The sequence below is a fragment of the Berghia stephanieae genome, chromosome 2 (genome assembly GCF_034508935.2).
Source record: "Berghia stephanieae isolate SIO BIC M18660-M18661 chromosome 2, UCSD_Bste_1.3, whole genome shotgun sequence".
NCBI lineage: Eukaryota > Metazoa > Mollusca > Gastropoda > Nudibranchia > Aeolidiidae > Berghia > Berghia stephanieae.
This window is the reverse complement of record NC_088361.1, coordinates 97658505-97680512: the sequence shown is the minus strand read 5'-3', so window position 1 is coordinate 97680512 and position 22008 is coordinate 97658505. Positions and strand designations below refer to the sequence as shown.

Here is a 22008-nt window from a genome sequence, read left to right as displayed (position 1 = left end):
ATAAGGTATCATATTGAATGTTTTTTAAAGGCCCCTCTGTCTTCTATGTAAAAAATAATTATTAAATTTTTATTTTTGTCATAATAATCATAGGCTAATCTATCTTAGATACTTACACAACACTACACAGTTACAAGTTACAGAAGCTAAGAATACACAACTAGGCATACAGAAAGACCTTTCATTTGAAAGATTGGTTGACCTAGTATGAATATGGTAATGTAATAATGTGAAATTCTCTCATATAACACTTCATAACATAATATGAATCTGACAGTCGAACTAACCAAACTAACCAAACAAATTTATGTCATTTGAGTATCTTCCCTTGTCGGGTTGCTATTATTGCCAGATAATAACTACCCAAAGAGCCGAAAAGAGATTAAGCAAGAAAATATTATGCTAATTTGGATTTTTAAGATTTGTTGTTGTTTTTTTTCTGTTTTTTTTTTTTTCTAAATGCCATTTTAATTGGTGTGTAAATACGAAAGTAAGAAAAAGTTTATACAACCAACCGTCTCTTTAAACACCATAGTCTTTGTGCAGATCTGTAGCCTTTTATGTCTTGTTTGCCTTCAGAACTGAAGGTCGCTGGTTCGAGTCCCGTATTAACGGGCAACAACAAGATATGAAGTAGAAAAGTGCCAGAAGACAATAGAGAATAAAAAAATTTTTCGCGGCGGTGGTGGGGCTTGAACCTGCGACCTTATTGGTACGACAACGCCTGGCAGGTGAGAGCGTGGCTCTACCGTGTGAGCTATCCACGAATACAAAAATATTCGTTTCAAACCCAAGTCATATTTTTAGAGCCCTCTCTCACCCACTTCTAGGAGATAGCAGGCTCGCTCGCGCACAACCATCGCGAAGTTGAGTGCTTGACAAAGGAGGCTCATTACCCACATTCTCTTATCGTGTGAATTTAGTACAAGTGCATGGTCAATAAAGATAATAATGGACACAGAGTACCATTCTCCCGGGCGAACTCACATCAAATGTGTTCATTCTTTGAGTAAAATTCCGACGTGAACCTAGAAATTAAAATCTCGCAATGAAAGCCTCTAGAAATGTTCATGCCAAACCACTCGCGTTGAAGCTGTGACTGACTGCAGCATATCAAAACGAACTTCCTAAAAAGATGTGGTAAAAATGGAGATTTGAATTCCAATCTGTCATCATCATCAACCCCCCGCCCCCCCCCCCCCCCCCCCCCCCCCTCCCCCAACTTAAGGGACATAATTGTCTTCAAGTTGAAATGTTTCAAGTTTCTGTTTGTTAGTTTCAGCTTCATTCACCAAGTGCTGAATTCTTAGAACAAAGCTTTTGAAGTAAAAGTGCGGTTAGATACCAATCCCTTACATAAACAACAATCACCACACTGTTTTATGAATTGAATTAATGATTGTTGTTTGCGAATATCAATCAGCGTCCCAATATCAGTATCAGACGGATTTTAATTGGGTGAAGCTGAAAAAGTGAGTTTTGCTCAAAATTCTCGGTGGTGGGGAGAGGGGGTTTTAAAACTGTAAAATTAATTTAATTCATGAATAACTAACCTATGTCATGTGTTATGCCATTAATCGATTCAACATAAAAATAAGGACAAGTCGTGCTTGAGGACAGTGCTTACTAATCACTAACAAAGAATAACAATAACAACTCACAATTTTCCTCATTTACTCATTTGTCATTGAAAAGTCCAGTCAGATGTTTATCATTTCTATTTCTAGAATCAATGTATTCTTACACATCGATAGAAAAAATATTTAAACTTGATGGCCAGGTGGATAATATTTTTTGTCTTACTTCATCAGAGTGACAGTGAAGTATTATAGTTCGGCATTCAATGGACCGAGCCCATGGATAAAAAAAGCCAAAAACCCAAACGCAAGAGTAAGAAGTTCTGTACCACTCTAGTTTTGATAGGAAAGATTTTTATAATTTAATGTTTTCTGTTTTTATTTTTTTTTTAATAAAAAAAGTATTTTTAAAATTATTTTTCACGTCGAATAAAATGCAGAGTGACTTTTACTCTTGGGGCCACAATTTACCCTAAAGTTAAAATATACAATTCAATTCAAAAGAAGGTCTTCAGATTCCTAATAAAAGAGTTGGTCCATGACAGTGATAGCTCAGCCCATCTCCCCCAACCAACAAAAAAAAACACACACAAAAAAGAAAAAACGCTGTCTACTTCTTTGTTCCTTTGTGTGCCATTTGCAATCACTATGCATGGTGAAAATTTCGACAACAGTACTCCTCTTAAGTAAGCATTGAAACATCATTGCAATATTTTAAACCAAGAGGCATGAAGTTCTATTATATTTTGATATATTTTTTAATATGTTTGTAAACCCAATTTCCATATGGATGAATTGAGTTTATATTTCTTATTTTTTATACAGCTCTTGCGCTTACAGTTATTGGCCCCCTATTCACTAAGGAGAAATTTCAAATGGGTCCATTAGTTACATTACAAACAATAAATGGGCATAGATAAAGTTTGAGCTACAACAATTGGGGTCTTTATATTGTTAGGGTTTTAACACCACTACAGTAAAACCTACTTTTATAGCAATATCCTATCTGTAGTGACATAGTATAGGGACCAAGTCCTGATTTTTTAAACCTATTTTGAATCTAGCCACAACCTAAAGAAAAGTTATTGTCACTGTTACCTTACAAAAAAACTGAATGATGAATTGAATTTTTGGCTGTATCGTTATCGTAAGAGAGCAGATTTATTTTCAGCAAACTCTGGATTACCACACCATATTTCAGCGTATTTTTTCATATTTTCTCTATGAATGCATGTAATGTTAGTCTCGGTGCACTGCAGCACTGACTCCTTGCAATTTATTATGCTGCAGCTGGACTATGGGTGGTCAGCAAATTATTGCGATTTGGCCAATCTGAGTCTAGTTTGTATCACACTTATAAAGTCATTAAAAAAAATTATTATTAATTCTTCAAGCAGTAATTCACAAACAGAATGTGATCATCATAATGCCACAAATTTTGTGATGATCTTTATATAATGCTTTCAACTGCAAGCATATGCCTGGTAATGCAAACATTAAATAATGCAACATAAATATAATATAATGATGATCTAAAAGTCTAAAGTAGTCCCTAAAAGCCTTGAGGCCCATGGAGCCGAAGTTTATCCTGGTTTCTATAGCGTGAAACAGACAATAGCAATTGCTTGCTTTTCTTTGGATAGGACACTAGTCTATTGCAAAGTGCTCTCCGCCAGATCTAACAGACCCAACTACCCAATCCCTTCTGGGTGGACAGGGGGGGTCCCTTTGCGCATGAAGCAAGTGCTCTATCAACTGAGCTATCAGGACGATGATAATATAACATAAATATTAACATTTCATGAAAATTAGATGAGTTAAGAATCTAATAATAGGAACAAAGTCAGTGTTTTACCATAACAAGTTGTGTGTATAGTTGCATTGTTCACCTTTAAGCTGTAAAACTTTATATTTTATCATTCATGGTTCTTCCCTTAAAAGGTTTTAATTCTAGAAATAAAAAGGAAATTATTGCTTACCTATTAGTGGCTTCAAAGATGTTAGCAATTAATTTACAGTGAAGAACAACTTGGAAGTAAGTCGATATTGGTTGGTATTGTACTCTTTGAGTAGGCTAAACCATTAAATAATTAATCCAGTAGTCCTGTTTTTATATGGAAGTTGCTTTTTCAATTCTCGCCATTTTCAGGAATGTAATCAGTGATCATTTTCATTAGTTACATCATAGTCTTTTACACAGAATCTTATCACTTCAATTTTCACTTTCAATTTTGTCCGTCTGAATAAGGAGTGTAATCGGTGATTATTTTTATTACTTATTATATATGTATCATTTTTTATATCATTTCCTTGTACATGGAATCTTATCACTTTGATTTTCAATTTCACTTTGGTCACTCTGATAAAGTGAATAGCAAGCTGCAGACTGTAAAAAATAATGTAACAACACATTTATGCTTCGAAAAGGAACAAAATACTTAACACAGAACTTTTTGGGTTCAAAACTCTTCTTTAGCCAACAACAAAAATCGTTAAAATGTTAATGCATCACATTAAATTTAGAAAGTCTAGTTGAAGTTGAGTCATGGATCTACTTCTGATCTCTTTTAAATTAGTCCCTCTTTGACTTACACTTTCTTTGTTGCCTCATAGCAGATCTTATTCGTTTGACTTTTCCATCATCCTTTTTTAATTGGTGGAGATGGAAGAAATCGTCGGAAGCACATTAAATCCTTAAAAACAAACACCGAGATGCTTTTTGTGTTATATTAAATTTTGTACTTTAAATTAAACTTTCAGCATCTTGTTTACAGCTGACATACTTTGAGATTTAAACAGTCTATTACTTTTGTGAGAAATTTTGATTCATGAAATAGTTTAAAAATATATACCTAAGTAGTCTGTATTTGTGAAGGTATAAAAATGTAGAGGTTGGACTTTTTTTTTTAAAAATTGATCTTATTTATTTTCTTTATCCATAGGTAAGAAGGGAAAGTTAGCAGAATCTGAACCACCTGGTATTATGAGAATTCCACATATGGATGACAAAAAGTCGTCTTCAAACCAGGTAAAAGCATTCAAAATGAATGTTCTGCATTTCTCTCTTTAAGAAAACAAAAAAAAAACAACAAAAAACAAACATAAAACGTGAGCTTTTATACAGCGCAATATCCACTAAACATGGACTTTACAAGGGATCCGCAGCCAACAGCAACACTTATCATGGAGGACAGACATGACATCCATATTACAAATTTTTTTCTTATCATGGAGGACAGACATGACATCCATATTACAATTTTTTTTCGGACAGAGACAATACTTAATGGTCAGGTACTCATTTTACACCTGAGTACAGTGAGAGAATGTGAGTAGAGCCTTTTCCAAGGACTCAACTATTCACCTTGAATCCAGGACCTTCTGATCCAAAGGCGAGTGTCATACCACTAGACCATATATCCTGTTAAGCTATTGATGAGAATCAATTCTTGCACCCACCTATGCCAGATTAAATGGTGCATATTTGGACATGATTCTTGAACATGGAAGGTTTGAAGGGAGAGAGTACGATATTGTTGTTCAAGGGTGTTTCTTCTCTGAAAACTTTCTGCTTTACCCGAGCTTCTTGTTACTCTAAGTCATGTGTAAATGTTCTGGTATCCCATGATGAGAAGAGTGTACAAGATGTCCATTGAAATATCTAGTCACAAGTTAAAAGTCCCTGACCCAATTTAGGTCATGCAGTGACTGTCCATGTCTCCACTCCACAGTAAAATGTCCATCCCATTTTCTGATTTTCACTGGCACTGAAATGACCCAAGTGTTTTGCAAGAGATTAAAACATGTAAAATCAAATATTTTTATTTGTAAATCCTATAAATCAAATTGCATCATTGTTTCACTTCAGAATAAAGTAGTTTTACTTGAGAATTAGTAAATGAATGAAATATACTCGTATAAGTATAAGGAAAATTGTCACATAATTGGTTTTTAAACATGCCCTAAAATTATGATAAATTCAGAAAAAATGTGGTGTGGGCACTATTTCAATAATTATGAGAAATATAGGATATAGAGAAATGCCATATGAAAGCAGAGAACATTGATTAATGCTTTTTATTAATCTCTTATGATTCTAATTAAAATGATATGGCATTTCTGACAGTGAAGCAATGTGCATGAATTTATTTTTTATGTAAGTTTCCAAGTCACTCAATCATTCACAATTAATTTAGATGGAATATCTTTTCCCCCCTGATTTTTTATTTCTACAGCAGCAGAAGAATACGTTGGCAGAACTTCTCCCTGGACCATCACCACCACCACCAGTTGCTGCCACTACAGCTTCCAGCATGGTAGCCCAAAACCCATTTGACGACCCCATTCCATCTAACAACAGTGGCAAGATTCACAACAAAACACCATCACAGCTGCCTCAATCACAGGCAGGGCCTTTACCCCCAGCACAAGGCTCTGCTATGCATGCAAAGATTTATCCACCTAATCAACCAATGGTGTTCAATCCTTCAAACCCCAGTGCTCCCCCCATTTATCCATGTGGTGTATGTCATAAAGAAGTACATGAAAACGACCAAGCTGTCTTGTGTGAAAGTGGATGCAATTTTTGGTTTCATCGTGTTTGTACAGGTTTGACTGCTGATGCATTTTCTTTACTGAAAGCTGAAGTGTATGCAGAATGGGTTTGTGATCGGTGCCTCAATACAAAAAACATTCCTCTTGTTAAGTTGAAACCTTAAAAGAGGAGCAATTGTTAATTAAAAAGATTTCATATATCTGGCCCTGCGGAATTATGCACAAAAAAATCTTAGAATTATGTGCATAATTATACTGGCAAAAACTTCTCGAAGTTCTGACATCCAACTATATGACCCCCAAAAAAATGTTACCATAAATAAAAAACAAAACAAAATGATTACAGCAAAATGATATTAATCTATTGCTTTTTTATTAATTTTTTTTTTTCATAGTAAATGTCCCTTTGACACAAACAATTACATAACCAAACATGATTTATTACTTCGAAGTCACAATATTATAAGATAATCCATCAACAAACCACCATTCAACATTATTAAAAAGAAAAAAAACCCACATCCAACAAAGTCATTTTCGGTCACAGAATAGACATGGCTGAGAGAAATCTTCATTGGCCCCCAATGTCGTTTAGCTGCCAACCTGGTACATCAATTGAGAGGAGTTTTGGGATTAAAATTATGAAGATGTGGCTAACATGCAGGAGATAGGTTCTACTGCCCCAAATTTTACTGCAATGTTTTTTAACTGTGACTAGATTTGTTTCCTTTGTTGTAATATATCTAGGTAGTAGTGATAACCTGTAAATAAAAATAGTGGGAAATTCCCACCTTCATACATGGCTTAGTAAGCACATTTAAAAATGGTGTCTGAATATTCTTTTGAGCCTACTGTAACAAAAGTTGGGTTTGAAAACAATAAATTGGGCTTACAGTGGAATAAAACGATTGTTTACATATTTACCTGATCTGTAAAGGGGAAATAACTGATATCTAATAAAGTTCATCTTTAATTTCATTTTCTGATTGAATATCTCTTTATCAACGGTGTTGATTCCTTCTTGTTTTCATTAAACACAATCTCAGTAACTAATAGTGAAAGGATGAATGACATATGAGAACATTCAAAATATATTTCAATGCATAATTTTATGCAGATCCTCAAAACAGTATATGAAAAGTCTGGGTGAGGGTCCTGACCTCCCATAGTGGGCAGGGGGGTACTTACTGTGACTTCTATCCCCCTATATCTGTTTTCCAGTTGCTTTCTGTCTTTGTCTTTGAATGAGATTACTTAGTTTCGTCCTGACCCTGACCCGAGTCCTTGGCTGGGATAAAAGTCGAATGTGTAGTTATAGTTTTGGGAGAATATTTTTTTTTCTTGTAAATAATCTCTCTGTTATGTATTGTTATATTTGTTATTTTGAATGTATAATGTAACATTTGAGTGTTTCCTCTTAGTGGGATCTTGTGCTGGTGTCAGGGTGAGACATTTAGGTGATCTCAAACTAAGTACATTGAAAGTGTGCTCTTGGAGTCTACATCTGTTCCCTATTTGAACCAATTCCCCTTTGTCTTACCTTTTCGTAGGTGTACTTAAATTGTATTTCTAGAACTTTTTACGATCCCATATTCTTCCTTTTTACTGGCGCTGATACTAACTGCTTTATTCAGATACACATTTAAATTCTAACTGATCTTGTACCCTGGTCTGGAGTCAGACAAATATTTCTAAAATATTAAAATTTTTAAAATTCGAAATTTCACGGCTGTGCCTTGGCTGGATGGAAGTTATTCACAGCCACGGCAAACACATAATTCTGCAGGTTCAGATACATATACAATAAAGATAATGTGGACATATTGTCGTGAACGGATTTCCCAATCTCGTTCACGATGTAAAAAATAAGGAAAAAGTTCAGAAAAAGTCTCCACCGAAGTGGGCGTTCTCCATATATGTAAAGGACATATATGGGCGGTTAAAAACTGCTCTAGAGCACTTCGGGAATCGTCCCGGTCTAGCCTGATTTTTATAACATACCAAAAGTATTGCGGATCGGATCTTAGTAGCAGATACAACGATGGGCGAAGATAGTTGATATGTCTGTTTCAAATAAGGCTGTAGATAGTCGAGAGAAAGAATGAAAGGTGTCGCGAGCTTTTAAAGGGTAGAAATGATGATGTCACGTTTACGCGGGAGACAGTGAACGAACACAACATGAAGATTACTCACAACAGCTCGATCGAGACACTGACAGTCATGACATGACAAACACTCACAACAACAACAACAACAACAACAACAACAACCTATCACAATAATCTTCCCCACATTCCTCCCCCTTCTAATTCATGCATCACTTCAATAGTTATAGTCATAAGGGGAAAAAGGAAAATTCTTACCTTGTGAGAATCCGAAGATTATGTTGAATAAAATCAATAAAAATTTGTAGTTTGGAATATTTACACTAAACACACGAAAAAAAAAAAAAAAATCCTCAGGGGCGAACTCTTCCTCCTGGACGGTCATATATACAAAGGGGGAAGGGATCCACATCTGGGTATGGCTGTACAATATATATACACGAAGGGAGAGGTATCCTTAGGAGCCTGCAAAATAGTAAAGGGATTATTCCTGTTCTGTGCAGCTTAATATTTAGGCTAGTCTTTAATGACAGAGTGGAATGCTGTACTTCCCTTATCTATTTGTATCTTGAATGCTTGCTCAAAATTTCTGAAATTGGATTCAAGGATGTTAGTTAAGCTTAAACCTTTTAAATCTGCGATGGCCTTAGCAGATTCCCCTAAGTAGTGTGGGTGATTTCGTTTTACCAGGGGATTGAAAGGTAAATATGGGGAGTCTGTTTCAAGCAGGAGTCTGTTAATTGGGGTTTTCCTCACTGCTTCTAGCTGCTCTCTTTTAAATGTTTTTATTAAGCCTGAATAACTGAAAAAGGTATTTGGAAACCTACCGAGCCACTTGTCCAGAACTACACCATTACCTGAGAAGGAGTGCAATTGGAGGAATTGTTCTTTACTTAACCTCTTAGATAGAAAATCTAGACAATGCATATATGCTCGGGTTCCAAGATTATCAGAACTTTCCCCTCTGACATGTAAGATTATTGGTTTTAGGGGATTTGCACCTGTTATGAGTGTTCCCACTACATGTTCCTGATCTTCTTGGGTCCCCTTCTTCGTCCAATCAAAGCCAATTTCTCCCAACCCCTGGATAATGTCATTTTGACTCAACCGTCTGACTTCCTTCATAGCATAAGACAATGCTTTACGGTTCATAGTGGCGTGGGAAGGGTGGATACCTATGGCAATGCCAAAGTTAAGAAATTTGCCTTTCAGCGCTCTTAGCTCACTTTCGGGGGGAAAGTTTATGGGGTCACAGTAGACTATCATCCCACCCAGGATAGGTAAATCAACTGAGGGGGCGGGGTTGACATGGAACTTTAGTAACTGCTCTAACATGTCAATTTGACCCTTTTTCCCTTTGTGCCATCGATCCAAATGGAAATGGGCATCAATAAGTCCCACACACTTACCTTCTTGCTCAGACAAGTCCATGAGCAGATCTAAGTCTGCTGACTTGTCAGGCTGAAAGCTCCTAAACTCTCCCTTCAGACGTGCCAGTTCTGCCTGGGTTTCCTTCAGGTCATTCCGAATGTGGGCTAGGCTCTCCTTGAGTGCTGCATTCTCCTCTTTGAGCAGCCGGAATTGCTTTTGCCTAGCCCCATTCCTCCTGGCCGACTTGCCATTCCCACTGCTGTCTGAGTGGCTCTCCCTCTTCGCCATTGATTCAGAGGGATGATCCCTTGTATCATCTGGCGTTCGAGGTCGAGGGGCCTGTCGTCTAGCCTGTGGTTCCGAGGGGTGACCCTGGTATCATCAGGCTCGTTGTGTGAGGCAGGCTTTGGGCCTCTCCGGTGGTCCCTAGAACCCTCTGGCCTGGTATGGGTTTGGTAGGGCCTGTACCGGCTTCTCCTCTCTCTTCTGGCAGGGGAGTTGTATTTTGTTGGGGAGTTGTACCTGGGGGAGGTGTACCCTCTACCCCTTCCTCTCCTCCGTTCTGATGGGGATCCATACCTTCTACCCCGGACTGATTGGGAGGCGTGGCCTCTACCCCGGGCCGATGGGGAGGTATGGCCTCTACCCTTTCCTCTCCCTCTGCCTTGCCTGCCATTGTGTCTGTCCCCTCCTTTCTGGGCGTCTTGGGCGTCCCGAAAGGCCTGAAATTCCGCCATCAGCTGGATGACTTTGAACTCAGTCTGGCGGTTCATGGTGCTGTGCATAAGAAGAAGATTGATTAGTTAATTTACTTCATTCACATTGAGCATTGGGGACAATGATATTGACCTATTTGAGCCATTTGTCGGTTCGTTAAATTTATACATCGCCCGTGATACCATTCAAAACAGTTATCACATTGGATCATGGTATCACCATCATCGGGTTGATTGCAAAGGCAATAGGTCAGGGCATTACCCGTTATTATGGACTGCTGTTCTTTGTTTATCCATTTCGGTAGTGAGGAGTCAGTGCACAGCTTTAGGTTGTCATGGTTGACTACTTTCAGTTCATTATTTTTGAGCTTAATTCGATAAACAAAGGGAGAAAAAACCGTCATGATGATAGCGGGGCCAATCCAAACTGGCTTCAATTTCTTTGACACTGTTTTTCCACCTTTCCTATTCAAGAGGTACACAGCATCGCCTCTTTTGAAGGTGTGAACGTGGATATTCAGGTCATAGTCACGTTTCATCCTTTTAAGCTCTGTCCTTAGGGTTTTTCTAGCAGTCTCATGAGCCAGCTCTAGGCTCTCTTGTAATTTTATGACATGCTCCTCAGTGAGTTCATGTTCTCTTGCGGGTCCAGGTGTCACCAGATCACCCTGCACCCCGTGTGGTCTCCGGGGTCCCTCAACTGAGAGGGAAAAGAATTGAGCCACCGTAAGCTCATGCGTGTCGTAGAAGGCGACTAAAAGAGCCATTCTGGTTTGGTGGTAACCAACGAAAAACCACCCGACTGGTGAGAGAAACATGGAGAGACACAGTGGCTCCACAGACCCCCATGCCCCAGCCCTTTTTATGAGAATGGCTTCATTCACCCATTTTGCTATTTTTCTTGTCCTGGCAATCATCCCCAAACTTTTTCTCCCCCAAATCCCAAGAACGTAGTATATAAAAGATGTTTTGAGGAATGACGGTTTCAGTTTAAAGAGAGCAAGGGAAGGCGATGGCATAGCACAAATCCCACCCCCTTTTACCATATTTGAGCTATGATTTCCATTCCATACCCCATTTCCCCAATGATTCCAAATTTCCCTTCCTTATCAAAATTGAGTTGCCAGGACAGAGAGAGAGAGAGAGAACCGAGGAAAACAAGCCTTCTTAACTGTCTTCTATCCCCCAGTATCTCTATACCCTGTACCGTTGAAATAGGTTCAACGAGGAGATATTCCTTTCCAAATCCTGCACAGCAGGCACCTTTCTGCTGAGGGTGCGCAGTTCCGAGAGGACCCCGATAAGGAGGAGCTATTGATCCTGGAGGCTGAGGGGGGTTCACCTTGCGAGGTGTTTCTACCCCAACACTCCTCTTTGGCTTGACGCTTCTCTAAAGACGGGTGGGTAGCCTACCTTGTAGATGGCCCGAGCTACCCAACGCAGAGATGCCAAATCTATTTTTTGGCACTCCCCTCCATTTAGGCAAAGAGATTGGAAGGACTAGATTTAAAACCATATCTAGTTCCTGTCCCCCATGAAATTTCTTTCTAATCATGGTTTGTCTTCTCTGAATCAGCAGTCAGTCTTTGTGCAACGCAAAGATTAGGGTCAATCCGAGAGAAAGGCCTGGAGGCGGGACGTCCCCCAACTCCACCCCTCGAGTCCTTTTTTTTTTTTTTTTTTTTTTTTCCCAAGGACCATGGAAGGACAAGAGGAGGCCAGACTTGAGGAGTATAGCTTCGGTGAGTGCCTTACCCCCCAAGTGTGGGACTGAGCCGTGCTAGTGGGCACAATATAGCCGGGTTGAATAAAAATTTATATATATCATGGCCAAAAATATGAAAAACTCTCCCCTTAAAGCCCCACCCCAGACAGGTAAAAAAAGAAAGATAACTGCCCCGATGACTCTTGATGACTTACCAGGAATGGCAACCCCAAAATTCTCGCCGTTCCTGGTAATTCAACCGAATGAGGAAAACATCAAACTGAACACTTTGAGTATCTTCACCATCAGCAAGGCACTCAAAGCAAATGGCGCCGGTTCACCAAAGGCAGTGAACAGGAACAACTCCGGCACTTTAATGATACAAGTGCAGGGTCGACAAGAGAGTGAGAACCTCTTGAAATGTACCAGATTCTCTGACATCCCAGTCACCGTTGAGGCTCACAGGAGCCTCAATAGGTCAAAAGGTGTCATAAGAAGCAGAGATCTGGTAGGCTGTTCGGAGCAGGAGATGGTTGAGGAACTGGAGGGTGTTGTCGAAGCTCGGCGGGTTAGCATCCGCCGCGGCGACAGCACAATCCAGACCAACACCTGGATCCTGACTTTTGACAGCCCGAGACCCCCGTCGAGAATAAGAATTGAATACCTCGACTTGGAGGTTCGGTCTTAAGTCCCGAACCCCATGAGATGTTTTAACTGCCACCGGTACGGCCATACTAAAACAAACTGCCGCCGTAAAGCTACATGCCCCCGCTGCGGCAAAGAAGACCACAATGAGGAAAACTGCAAAGTGGACCCTTGTTGTCTGAACTGCCAAGGCAAGCATGCAGCACATTCGAAAGATTGTCCTAAGTGGCAAGAAGAAAAGGCAATCTTGACATACAGAGCCACTTACGGCGGTACGTTTGCTCAGGCAAAAGCAGTGATCTGCCCCCCTCGGCAGGTCGCTGCTTCTGCCAAGAGTTATGCAGAAGTTGCCAGGGCTGCTGGTAATAACCAAAACAGCCATGGCAAAATCGCACAGACTAGAAAAGACAGTCCTCAAAAGAAAAAGCCATCAAGACCTAAAAACAAGGTCGCAAATGTGTCAAAAAATCTTTTTGACACATTGGAGGTTCAAGATGTGGAACCTGCAGCCCCTCCACATCCACCTCCAAGGCGACCTCCACCCCCCTCCTTCCCCAAACAAAAAAATTCTCCCCCTCATGGGCGTGGATGTTGGACCCACCCCCCATCTCCATTCCCGTGAGCCCTCTCTATCCCCCAAAAACAAAACTCCACCCCTTCCCAGAATATGGAGCCACCAACACCAGTCGGGGGATCCACAAATCCCCCTGAGGGGCCTCAAAGCCCCAAAAAATCTAAGAACCCAGAGGGACCTAAAAATCCCAAGGGTTAAAAAAAACTCAGCCCTAAAAAAACCGAGAGGCCCTCCACAGGGCCTCCTTCTCCTATGGAAGTCTCTCCTCCTAGGAGAATAAAAGTAAAAGGGTTGAAGGCAGGCATACTGCCTAACCTCCCCACAAAAAATTAGGATACCTAGTCAGACAAGATTAATTTCCTGGAACATCAGAGGGATCAGATCAAATAGAACAGAATTGGACCTCCTCCTCCAGAGGAATCCTGATGTAGTCTGTCTGCAGGAAACAAAATTACCAGCAGACGACTACACAGTAAAAGGATATACGGCCAATCATCTGATTCACTCTGATGGCCAGATAGCGTGTGGGGGAGTTTCAATTCTCACGAAGAAGAGCACCCCCCACCGCTTGATACCAATGAAAACAAATCTACAGGCAATAGCAGTGAGAGTGACATTGCACAGACCAATCACCATCTGCTCTGTGTACATCCCACCAGATCATCGCCTCCAGTCTGCCGAGCTAGAGGGAGTTCTAAACCAACTCCCCCCTCCCTATGTGATAATGGGAGATTTCAATGCTCACAGTCCTCTCTGGGGAAACACAGACACAAACCAAAGGGGAAAGGCAGTGGAGGCTTTCATAATGAAAATGGATGTATACTTGGCAAACGGTCTCGAGGCAACACGGGTAAATATTCACAATCTTACCACGTCTGCCATCGATCTCACTTTCTGTGATCCTACATTAGCTCCAGATCTCTCCTGGACTGTGGTCGATGACGATCACGGTTCTGACCATTTTCCAGTCTGCCTCGACATCACCCGACTTCAAGGGCCCCACAGCCCAAACGTTGGAGTGTACGGCGAGCAGATTGGGAAACTTTCTCACAGGAGTGTCGCAGACTCCTTACGACAGAGGTGGACAGCTATGACAAATTCAAAAATATTTTAACAAATATCTGCAGCTCGACAATACCAACAACCTCTGGTAGACCGAGAAAACACAATCCCTGGTTTTCAGAGGAATGTCGAGCGGCCCTACGGGAGAAGAAAAAAGCATACAGGAAAGCGATGAGATTCCCAATCCCTGAGAATTTCGCAACATTTAGGAAACTACGAGCAAAGTGTAGGAAGATCTTCCGAGAAAACAAACGGAGATCCTTCCAAAACTTTGTCTCAAAAATAAATAGCCAGACACCCCTGAATAGGGTGTGGAAGATGTTACGGAAACTGAAGGGATCCGATAGTGATTCACTAAATCACTTGACACGTCCCGATGGACCCGTGGCTGAAACAGAACAAGAAATTGCCAACACTCTGGCCGAGAGGCTGGCGCACAACTCCTCGTCTGCACACCACACACCACAATTTCTGCGCCATAAACAAAACGCAGAAAACACACCAATAAACTTTACATCTACAAACACTGAAGACTACAACAAACCATTTACACTTGAGGAGTTGGGTGCCTGCCTCCGTGACACAAATGTCACAGCACCGGGTCCTGACAACATCAGTTATGAAATACTCCGACATCTTCCACAAGATAGTCTGGTTGTCCTTTTGAATATCTATAACAAGATATGGACAACACAGACTTTTCCACCTAGTTGGAATCTGGCCACCGTGATTCCAATCCCAAAACCTGGGAAAGACCATTCGGACGCTTCAAACTACCGACCAATCTCCCACACCAGCTGCCTATGCAAGCTGATGGAGAAAATGGTCAACAAGCGTCTGATGTTCTACTTGGAACACAACAACTCCCTCTCCGACCTCCAATGTGGCTTTCGAAAGAACAGATCAACTGTTGATCACCTTGTTCGACTAGAGAGCTTCATTCGTGAGGCCTTTGCCAAAGGTGAGCACTTGGTAGCAATCTTCTTTGACCTTGAGAAGGCCTTTGACACAACTTGGAAATTCGGAATCCTCAAAGATCTGCACAATCTTGGTCTACGAGGAAACCTTCCAATGTTTGTCAGAGCATTTTTAAACAACAGATCCTTTCAGGTCAAAGCAGGATCCACCTTTTCTGATCCATTTGATCAGGAAGAGGGAGTTCCACAGGGTAGCATTCTGTCTCCCATTCTGTTTGAGATTAAAATAAACTCAATAGTGAATGCAATGAGACAGAATGTTGACTGTTCCTTATATGTTGATGACTTTCTTGTATGCTATCGAAGTAAATCGAGTATGGACACCATTGAGAGACAGTTACAACTCCAACTAAACAAACTGTCGGAGTGGGCAAATCTCAATGGTTTCTCCTTCTCCCCATCAAAAACAGTAGCTGTCCACTTCTGCCGAAAACGCACCTGTATTAGACAGCCTGACCTTTATCTCAACAATTCCAGAATTGAGGTAAAGGACGAAGCCCGATTCCTGGGTTTGATCTTTGATAGGAAACTAAATTTCCTCGCCCATATCAAAGATCTCAGACTGCGATGCATGAAAGCAATGAGAATAATGAGAGTTCTGTCGAGCATGGAATGGGGTTCGGACACAAACACTCTTCTAAAGATATACCGAACCCTTATTCGATCAAAACTGGACTACGCATCTTTTGTATACGGCTCTGCAAAACCATCCTACTTAGGCATGCTGGACCCAATTCATCATCAGGGACTGCGCTTGGCACTCGGGGCTTTCCGCACTTCTCCAGTGGCAAGCCTTTATGCTGAGGCAGATGAGCCACCTCTCCATCTCAGGAGGAAAAAACTGGCTCTCCAGTATGTTACTAAGGTCACATCGCTGCACGACAACCCAGCACACAAACATGTACACTACACGGATAGGACACTAGAAGAAAAATTTCGCAAGCACCCAAAAATGACACCACCATTAGGTTGCAGAATAAAAAAAGACATCGCAGACATGAACATCAGTCTAGATAGGATACATCCATACGTCCAGGCAAAGACACCACCATGGTCCATACATAGACCAAACATAAATTTGGACCTAACAAAACTGGAAAAATCACAAACAGACCCACATATTTACAAACAGACACTAAAAGCAATATTACAAACATACAAAAACCATACTCACATATTTACGGATGGTTCAAAGAGCGCAGATGCAGTAGGATGTGCCTATCACTCATCGGAAGGCACAGGATCACTTCGCCTGGATAGAAATGTTTCGATCTTTACAGCGGAATCGAGAGCAATCCTAAATGCTCTCCGTTTGGCTGAGAGATCGAATAAAAATAAATTCTTGATCTTGTCTGACTCGCTGTCCGTACTTAAGGGGATCTCAAATTTTTATTGCACCGATCCAAGACTCATAAGTATCTTGGAAGGTGCAAATAAATTATTTATTAAGAAAAAGAAAGTTTGTTTTCTCTGGGTACCTAGTCATGTGGGTATCCAGGGGAACGAAGAAGCGGATCGACTGGCAAAAGAGGCGGTGAGCCAAGAATTACAAGAGGGCAGTAAAATCCCACACGCGGATTTAAAGATCAATATAAAAAATGTCCGAAAGGAATGGGAACGATCCTGGAGTCGAGATGTAGATAACAAATTAAAACAAATTAAAAGTGACCTCGGCCCCAGACCCAACTCGGGGCTAAAAAGAAGAGACGAGGTAAAAATAACTCGACTCCGGATCGGACATACTGCCCTCACTCACCGTTTCCTTCTGGAGAGGGATGAAAAACCCCTCTGCAGAAGATGTAACTGTGACCTGACAGTTCAACACATTTTAATTGAATGTACAGAATTAGAACAGATAAGGTCACAACATTATGATAACAGAGACTTGAAGTCTCTGTTCCAGTCGGTCGATCCGCTTACAATTTTAAAGTATCTGCAGGAATGTGAACTCCTGCAGAAATTGTAAATAGATATTTTTACTTAACAAACATGTAACTATTATGATTTTATAAAGATTTTATTACAACAGTACACGTTTTGATCAGCTGTGGCCCCTCGGGGCCGATAAAAGATTGATGAAAGACAGAAACGGGCGCTTAAATGACCTAAATAGTGTCGAAAGCGCCGTTAAATACCTAAAAACAAACTAAAAACAAACAGATCACCCTGCTCGCAGCGCCAATTGTCGTGAACGGATTTCCCAATCTCGTTCACGATGTAAAAAATAAGGAAAAAGTTCAGAAAAAGTCTCCACTGAAGTGGGCGTTCTCCATATATGTAAAGGACATATATGGGCGGTTAAAAACTGCTCTAGAGCACTTCGGGAATCGTCCCGGTCTAGCCTGATTTTTATAACATACCAAAAGTATGGCGGATCGGATCTTAGTAGCAGATACAACGATGGGCGAAGATAGTTATGTCTGTTTCAAATAAGGCTGTAGATAGTCGAGAGAAAGAATGAAAGGGTAGAAATGATGACGTCACGTTTACGCGGGAGACAGTGAACGAACACAACATGAAGATTACTCACAACAGCTCGATCGAGACACTGACAGTCATGACATGACAAACACTCACAACAACAACAACAACAACCTATCACAATAATCTTCCCCACAATATGATTATATTTCTTTCCTTTTTTTTTGTGCTTGTAAAAAAATTGCAAACATGTGACTGGTAGATGTTTGGAGTACATGAGTATACTAGTGAAAATATTGTGATTTTATCTTAGTCTTTTGAGGAATTTTTTCCATGAAAGCGAATTTATTTGTTGATTTTCTGTAGAGCAAAGGTGCTTGCCTGAAACCTTAGCTGCCATACACTATGGCCACGAGGAGAGTGTCACTATTGCTTATGACCTTGCCCTATACGTTGCTTCTGGCCATGACATAATACTAATACTTCCCCCCGCCCCCCCGCCCCCCCCCCCTCCTGCCATGGTGAGAGAAAGCTACTCAGGAATGGCTTAAAATGATATGCTGACAGGAAGACAAGGGAAATCCATTTCGAGTAGCTTCTTGTACAGGATAATTTGTTCATAAACACAAATTTAGACACAGATGAGGGATAATGAAACTCGTGTTGAAGGTCGCTTTATTAGCTCAGTGACTTGCTGAAAATCTGACTTTGACAATATTTTCAACAATTATTTCTTTTTCACAGTCCATCCTCATTAAATGAAGAACTGAAGGATATACTATCATATACTCAACATTCACATTCTTAATCTCTTTAGTAGAATGTGTATGCTTCCCTCACATTGCGTTAGTGATGTCCAACATCAGTTTTAGAATTTTAAAAATAATAAGATAAAGTTCCCCTTATTCGTTTTCAGGGGATATTTTTTCTAAAGGTATACCTCGAGAAAAGATCGAGATATTCAGCCACAGTGCAGTGGCATGAAGTGAGCAAAAGAGGCAAAGTTTGTTTCCCAATGTTAAATGATATGCCATCATTGGAGCCTGATTCTGGGTCCCCAGATAGAAGTGCAATTCCTTATCTAGAATCTTGAAGTCAAATATATTTTTGTTTTTAAAAAAATAAATTTGTTCTAGATTTACCAACGCAAAATATCGGGATGGAAATCTCAATGATTCTTATTCTCAATGAATTACTGAATTGTTATTGTGTGCTACATTACTCCTTATAATATAAAAAAATGCTTTTTAATTTTTTTTGTACAGTTTTATAGTTTTGTTTACCTCTTGCATCAAATTTTTATTGTAATCCATTTTTGTCAATAAATTATACAATCGCAATCTGATTTTCTCCATTCTTCTTCCACCCTTCCTTTCTTCCGAGAACTATTTCCTGGAATGAGATTATTTGTTTTTACCAAGTTCTGCTTGAGATCCTTTGCTGAAACAAGCTTTTGGTGGCTGGGGTAGAGGAACGTTGGTTGTCAATGGCCATAGTGTGTTCTTAATTGGTCTGCATTCATATAATTAGGCTTTTAAAAATATTTCTTCTTCCTGCATATATATCCTTAAACCACCTCGGATGTATTGTCGCAGACTTTAGTATGCATGTTTTTCAACCATACCTTTTATTCCTTATAATAGAGATTCCATGGCCATGTCAGCTTGGAGTTTATATTTTAGGTTACAAGGAAATAGAAACTCTTGACTCTTTTTCTGATCTTTGTTCAACTGTGACAGTTGAACTTGTAATGAAGCACTTGTAAAACCATCGTTGGTTTATTTCTAGCTATTACACAATGCGCAAGGGCAAAATTTATATCACAGCTGAATAGCTTATTCTTCTGTGCTTTATCGACTCAGCATGGACCAAGGCCCATAATCAGTATCATTGACACTAAAGATGTGCCACAATTCTCGTCCAAGTTGTAGTAGTTTTACTTTGACAAAGGGGAACACAGTTCATAGTGAACAAGTTACTTGCTGTGTATTCTATTCCCCTATATCTGTTTTCTAACTTGATTTCTGTCTTTGTCTTGGAACGAGATTACTTGGTTTTGTCCTGGCTTTGGAAGGAGTCCTTGGCTGAGGGGGAAACAGTCAAAAGTCAAATGTATAGTATACGTTTTGAGCAGTGCTGATGCTTTTCCTCGGATCCCCGGAAATCTGCAATTTTGGAGACAGTAGGAATTTCCTCCTTTGAAAAGATTACATGTCCCCCAATCGAATGTGATGGCAGTGAGAGAATTGATGTGTGATGGAACAAATAGGTGCAGTTTCCCCACTCTCCACAAGTTAGCTTGAGTATCAATGATAGTTTATCATCTCTCTAAAAGTTGGGGTTAGTATAGTAAAAATGGAGCTTAAAGGCAATTGTTCAAAATTTTTCTCGTTTCACTTTTTGTCAACATCAGCAGTTTGAGAGATTTTATTTTTTTTTCCTTACAAACATCACTCTGTTATGGACTAATATTTTTTTGTCTTGAATGTCATGTTTTGTTAGCATTTGAGTGTATTCCTCTTGGTGGGATCCTGTGCTCAAGTCTGGATGGGACTTTCAGGTGATCTCAAACCTAGCACATTGATAGTTTGCTTTAAGAATCTACATTTGTTCCTTTTTTTTAACCATTCTACTTTGTCTTACCTTTTCTCGGATGCTTTAAGTACAAATCTAGATATTTTTTTTCACTCTTGGTCTTGACCTAAACTTTTCGCAAGTGCCATAAAACCCTTAAAACTGGGTGGGGTTCCTGACCTCCCATAGTGGGCAGGGAGGCACCTACTGTGTCTTTTATCCCCCTATGATGCTTTCTGTCTTTGCCTTGGAATGAGATTACTTGGTTTTGTCCTGGCCCTGGCCGGATACGCTGGCTGGGAGAGAAAGTCAAATGTATAGTTTTGGGAGATGATATTTTTTTCCTTGTAAATCGTCTCTCTGTTATGCATTTTATTAATTTTTTTGTGTTATATATATTATAATTTGTAAACATTGAGTGTATTCCTCTTAATCGGGACCTGTGCTTGTGTCTGGATGAGACTTTTAGGTGATCTCAAACTAAGAACACTGATAGTGTGCTCTTGGAATTTACATCCGTTTCCTATTTGAACCAATTCCCCTTTGTCTTATTTTTTCTTGGGTGCTTTAATAATTGTAGTTCTCGAACTTTTTACTATCCCATTTTCTTCCTTTTTACAGGCGCTGATATGACCTTAATGTGGTGTATGTCGTAAAAACAAAACAAGAAAAACCCTTAAAAACAAAAACAAATAACAAATAATAATAAATTAAAAATTACTAATCTGTTGTCATTGTCTTTTTCTCTTTGGCTTTCTTTTCTTGTAGTGGAATGAGACTACTTTCTGGGTTACGTTCCTGACCTCTGATAGTGGGCAGGAAGGCACTTATTGTATCTTCTAATCTATTCCCCTGAACACTTCAGCACAGTTTCTTCAAACTCCTCGGGACATGCAAAAGTTTGAGGAAGCCGTGCCTTGCCAAAACGACGACAGGGAGGAGGGAACATGGGGAGCAATAATATAGGACAATGGCTCCATAGAATGAAGAAAATGGGTCCAAGGACTGAGCCCTGCAGTTCTTTCTGCTCTTAGATGTAGTCACCGGTTTTTAAGCATTTTTTAATGTCCTTTTAGATAGAACTTGAACAGTGTAGTACAGTTTCCAATATACCAAATCGTTTTTTCCTCCTATCTTCATATTTTTTTAGGCAATGATAAATTCGAAACTGGTTGATAGTTCTTCAAGTCGCTATGGTCGAGATTTTGCTTTTTTAGTAGGGATCAGACAATTGCTTTTTAAAAATATGATAGGACAGTTCCGTAAGTCAGGGAGTGGACATTGTTTATGACAAGAACTCTTTCAGGCATTTTTTGAGGACAGATGTTGGAATTGTGTCGAGCTTACATTATGTTTTGAAGGAGATTCTGAAATTATTTTAATGATTTCTTTTTCAGAAACTGGCTTAAACTGTGTGAACAAAGGGATGCTATTCAGAGCTTTGCCAGTATCATCTCGAGAAAAATCATTATATTGTACTGGGGCATTATTTCTGATTGATTCTACCTTAATTTTAAAATATTCCAGAAATATTTGATGAATTTTGTTCGTTTACAAATATTATGTGGGAATGGTGTCAGATTTTTGTTTTCCAAGCAATTCATTTGTGGTCTGGAACGGTTGCTTACCGCTGGTGACCTTTTCTAGTTTTTCATTGTAAAAAGATCTCTTTGTGTTGTTACATACATGTCGTAACTGAATTAGTTTGGATTTATACTCCATTTTGT

At 39.7% G+C, this 22008-nt stretch overlaps 2 protein-coding genes across 17 annotated transcripts in view; one reads left to right on the top strand and one right to left on the bottom strand.

Moving 5' to 3' along the window:
• The window catches only part of LOC144965983 (3'-5' RNA helicase YTHDC2-like), a 68015-nt gene extending 64242 nt beyond the window's left edge, over positions 1 to 3773 (bottom strand). The window contains exon 1 of one of the 4 annotated variants that reach the window (XM_078901926.1): positions 3557 to 3773. The gene's annotated coding sequence lies outside the window, so the exon portion shown is untranslated. Of the gene's footprint in view, positions 1 to 116; positions 334 to 987; positions 1063 to 1661; positions 1815 to 3556 lie in introns of those variants that run through there. The other 3 variants (XM_078901927.1, XM_078901928.1, XM_078901925.1) reach the window with 3 other exon arrangements.
• On the top strand, positions 631 to 7109 carry LOC144965985 (protein pygopus-like). 13 transcript variants are annotated; one of them, XM_078901938.1, is made up of 4 exons: positions 663 to 731; positions 1812 to 1890; positions 4520 to 4605; positions 5813 to 7109. In XM_078901938.1, exons 2-4 carry the CDS (start codon positions 1857 to 1859, stop codon positions 6293 to 6295), a joined length of 603 nt encoding a protein of 200 aa, XP_078758064.1. In that variant the 5' UTR covers positions 663 to 731; positions 1812 to 1856; the 3' UTR covers positions 6296 to 7109. The 13 variants fall into 13 exon arrangements, with proteins under 13 accessions (XP_078758067.1, XP_078758064.1, XP_078758062.1 ...); XM_078901936.1 differs by having other exon boundaries at positions 709 to 731; positions 5774 to 6443; XM_078901937.1 differs by lacking the exon at positions 663 to 731 and adding an exon at positions 1226 to 1472.
• The last annotated feature ends 14899 nt before the right edge of the window (positions 7110 to 22008 follow it).

Coding starts and splice junctions, on each gene's coding strand:
- LOC144965985 (XM_078901935.1), top strand. CDS start 1,857: ATGGATAAAAAAAGCCAAAAACCCAAACGCAAGA. Junction 1,891..4,519: donor CCAAAAACCCAAACGCAAGA/GTAAGAAGTTCT, acceptor CTTTATCCATAG/GTAAGAAGGGAAAGTTAGCA. Junction 4,606..5,773: donor AAAAGTCGTCTTCAAACCAG/GTAAAAGCATTC, acceptor CAATTAATTTAG/ATGGAATATCTTTTCCCCCC.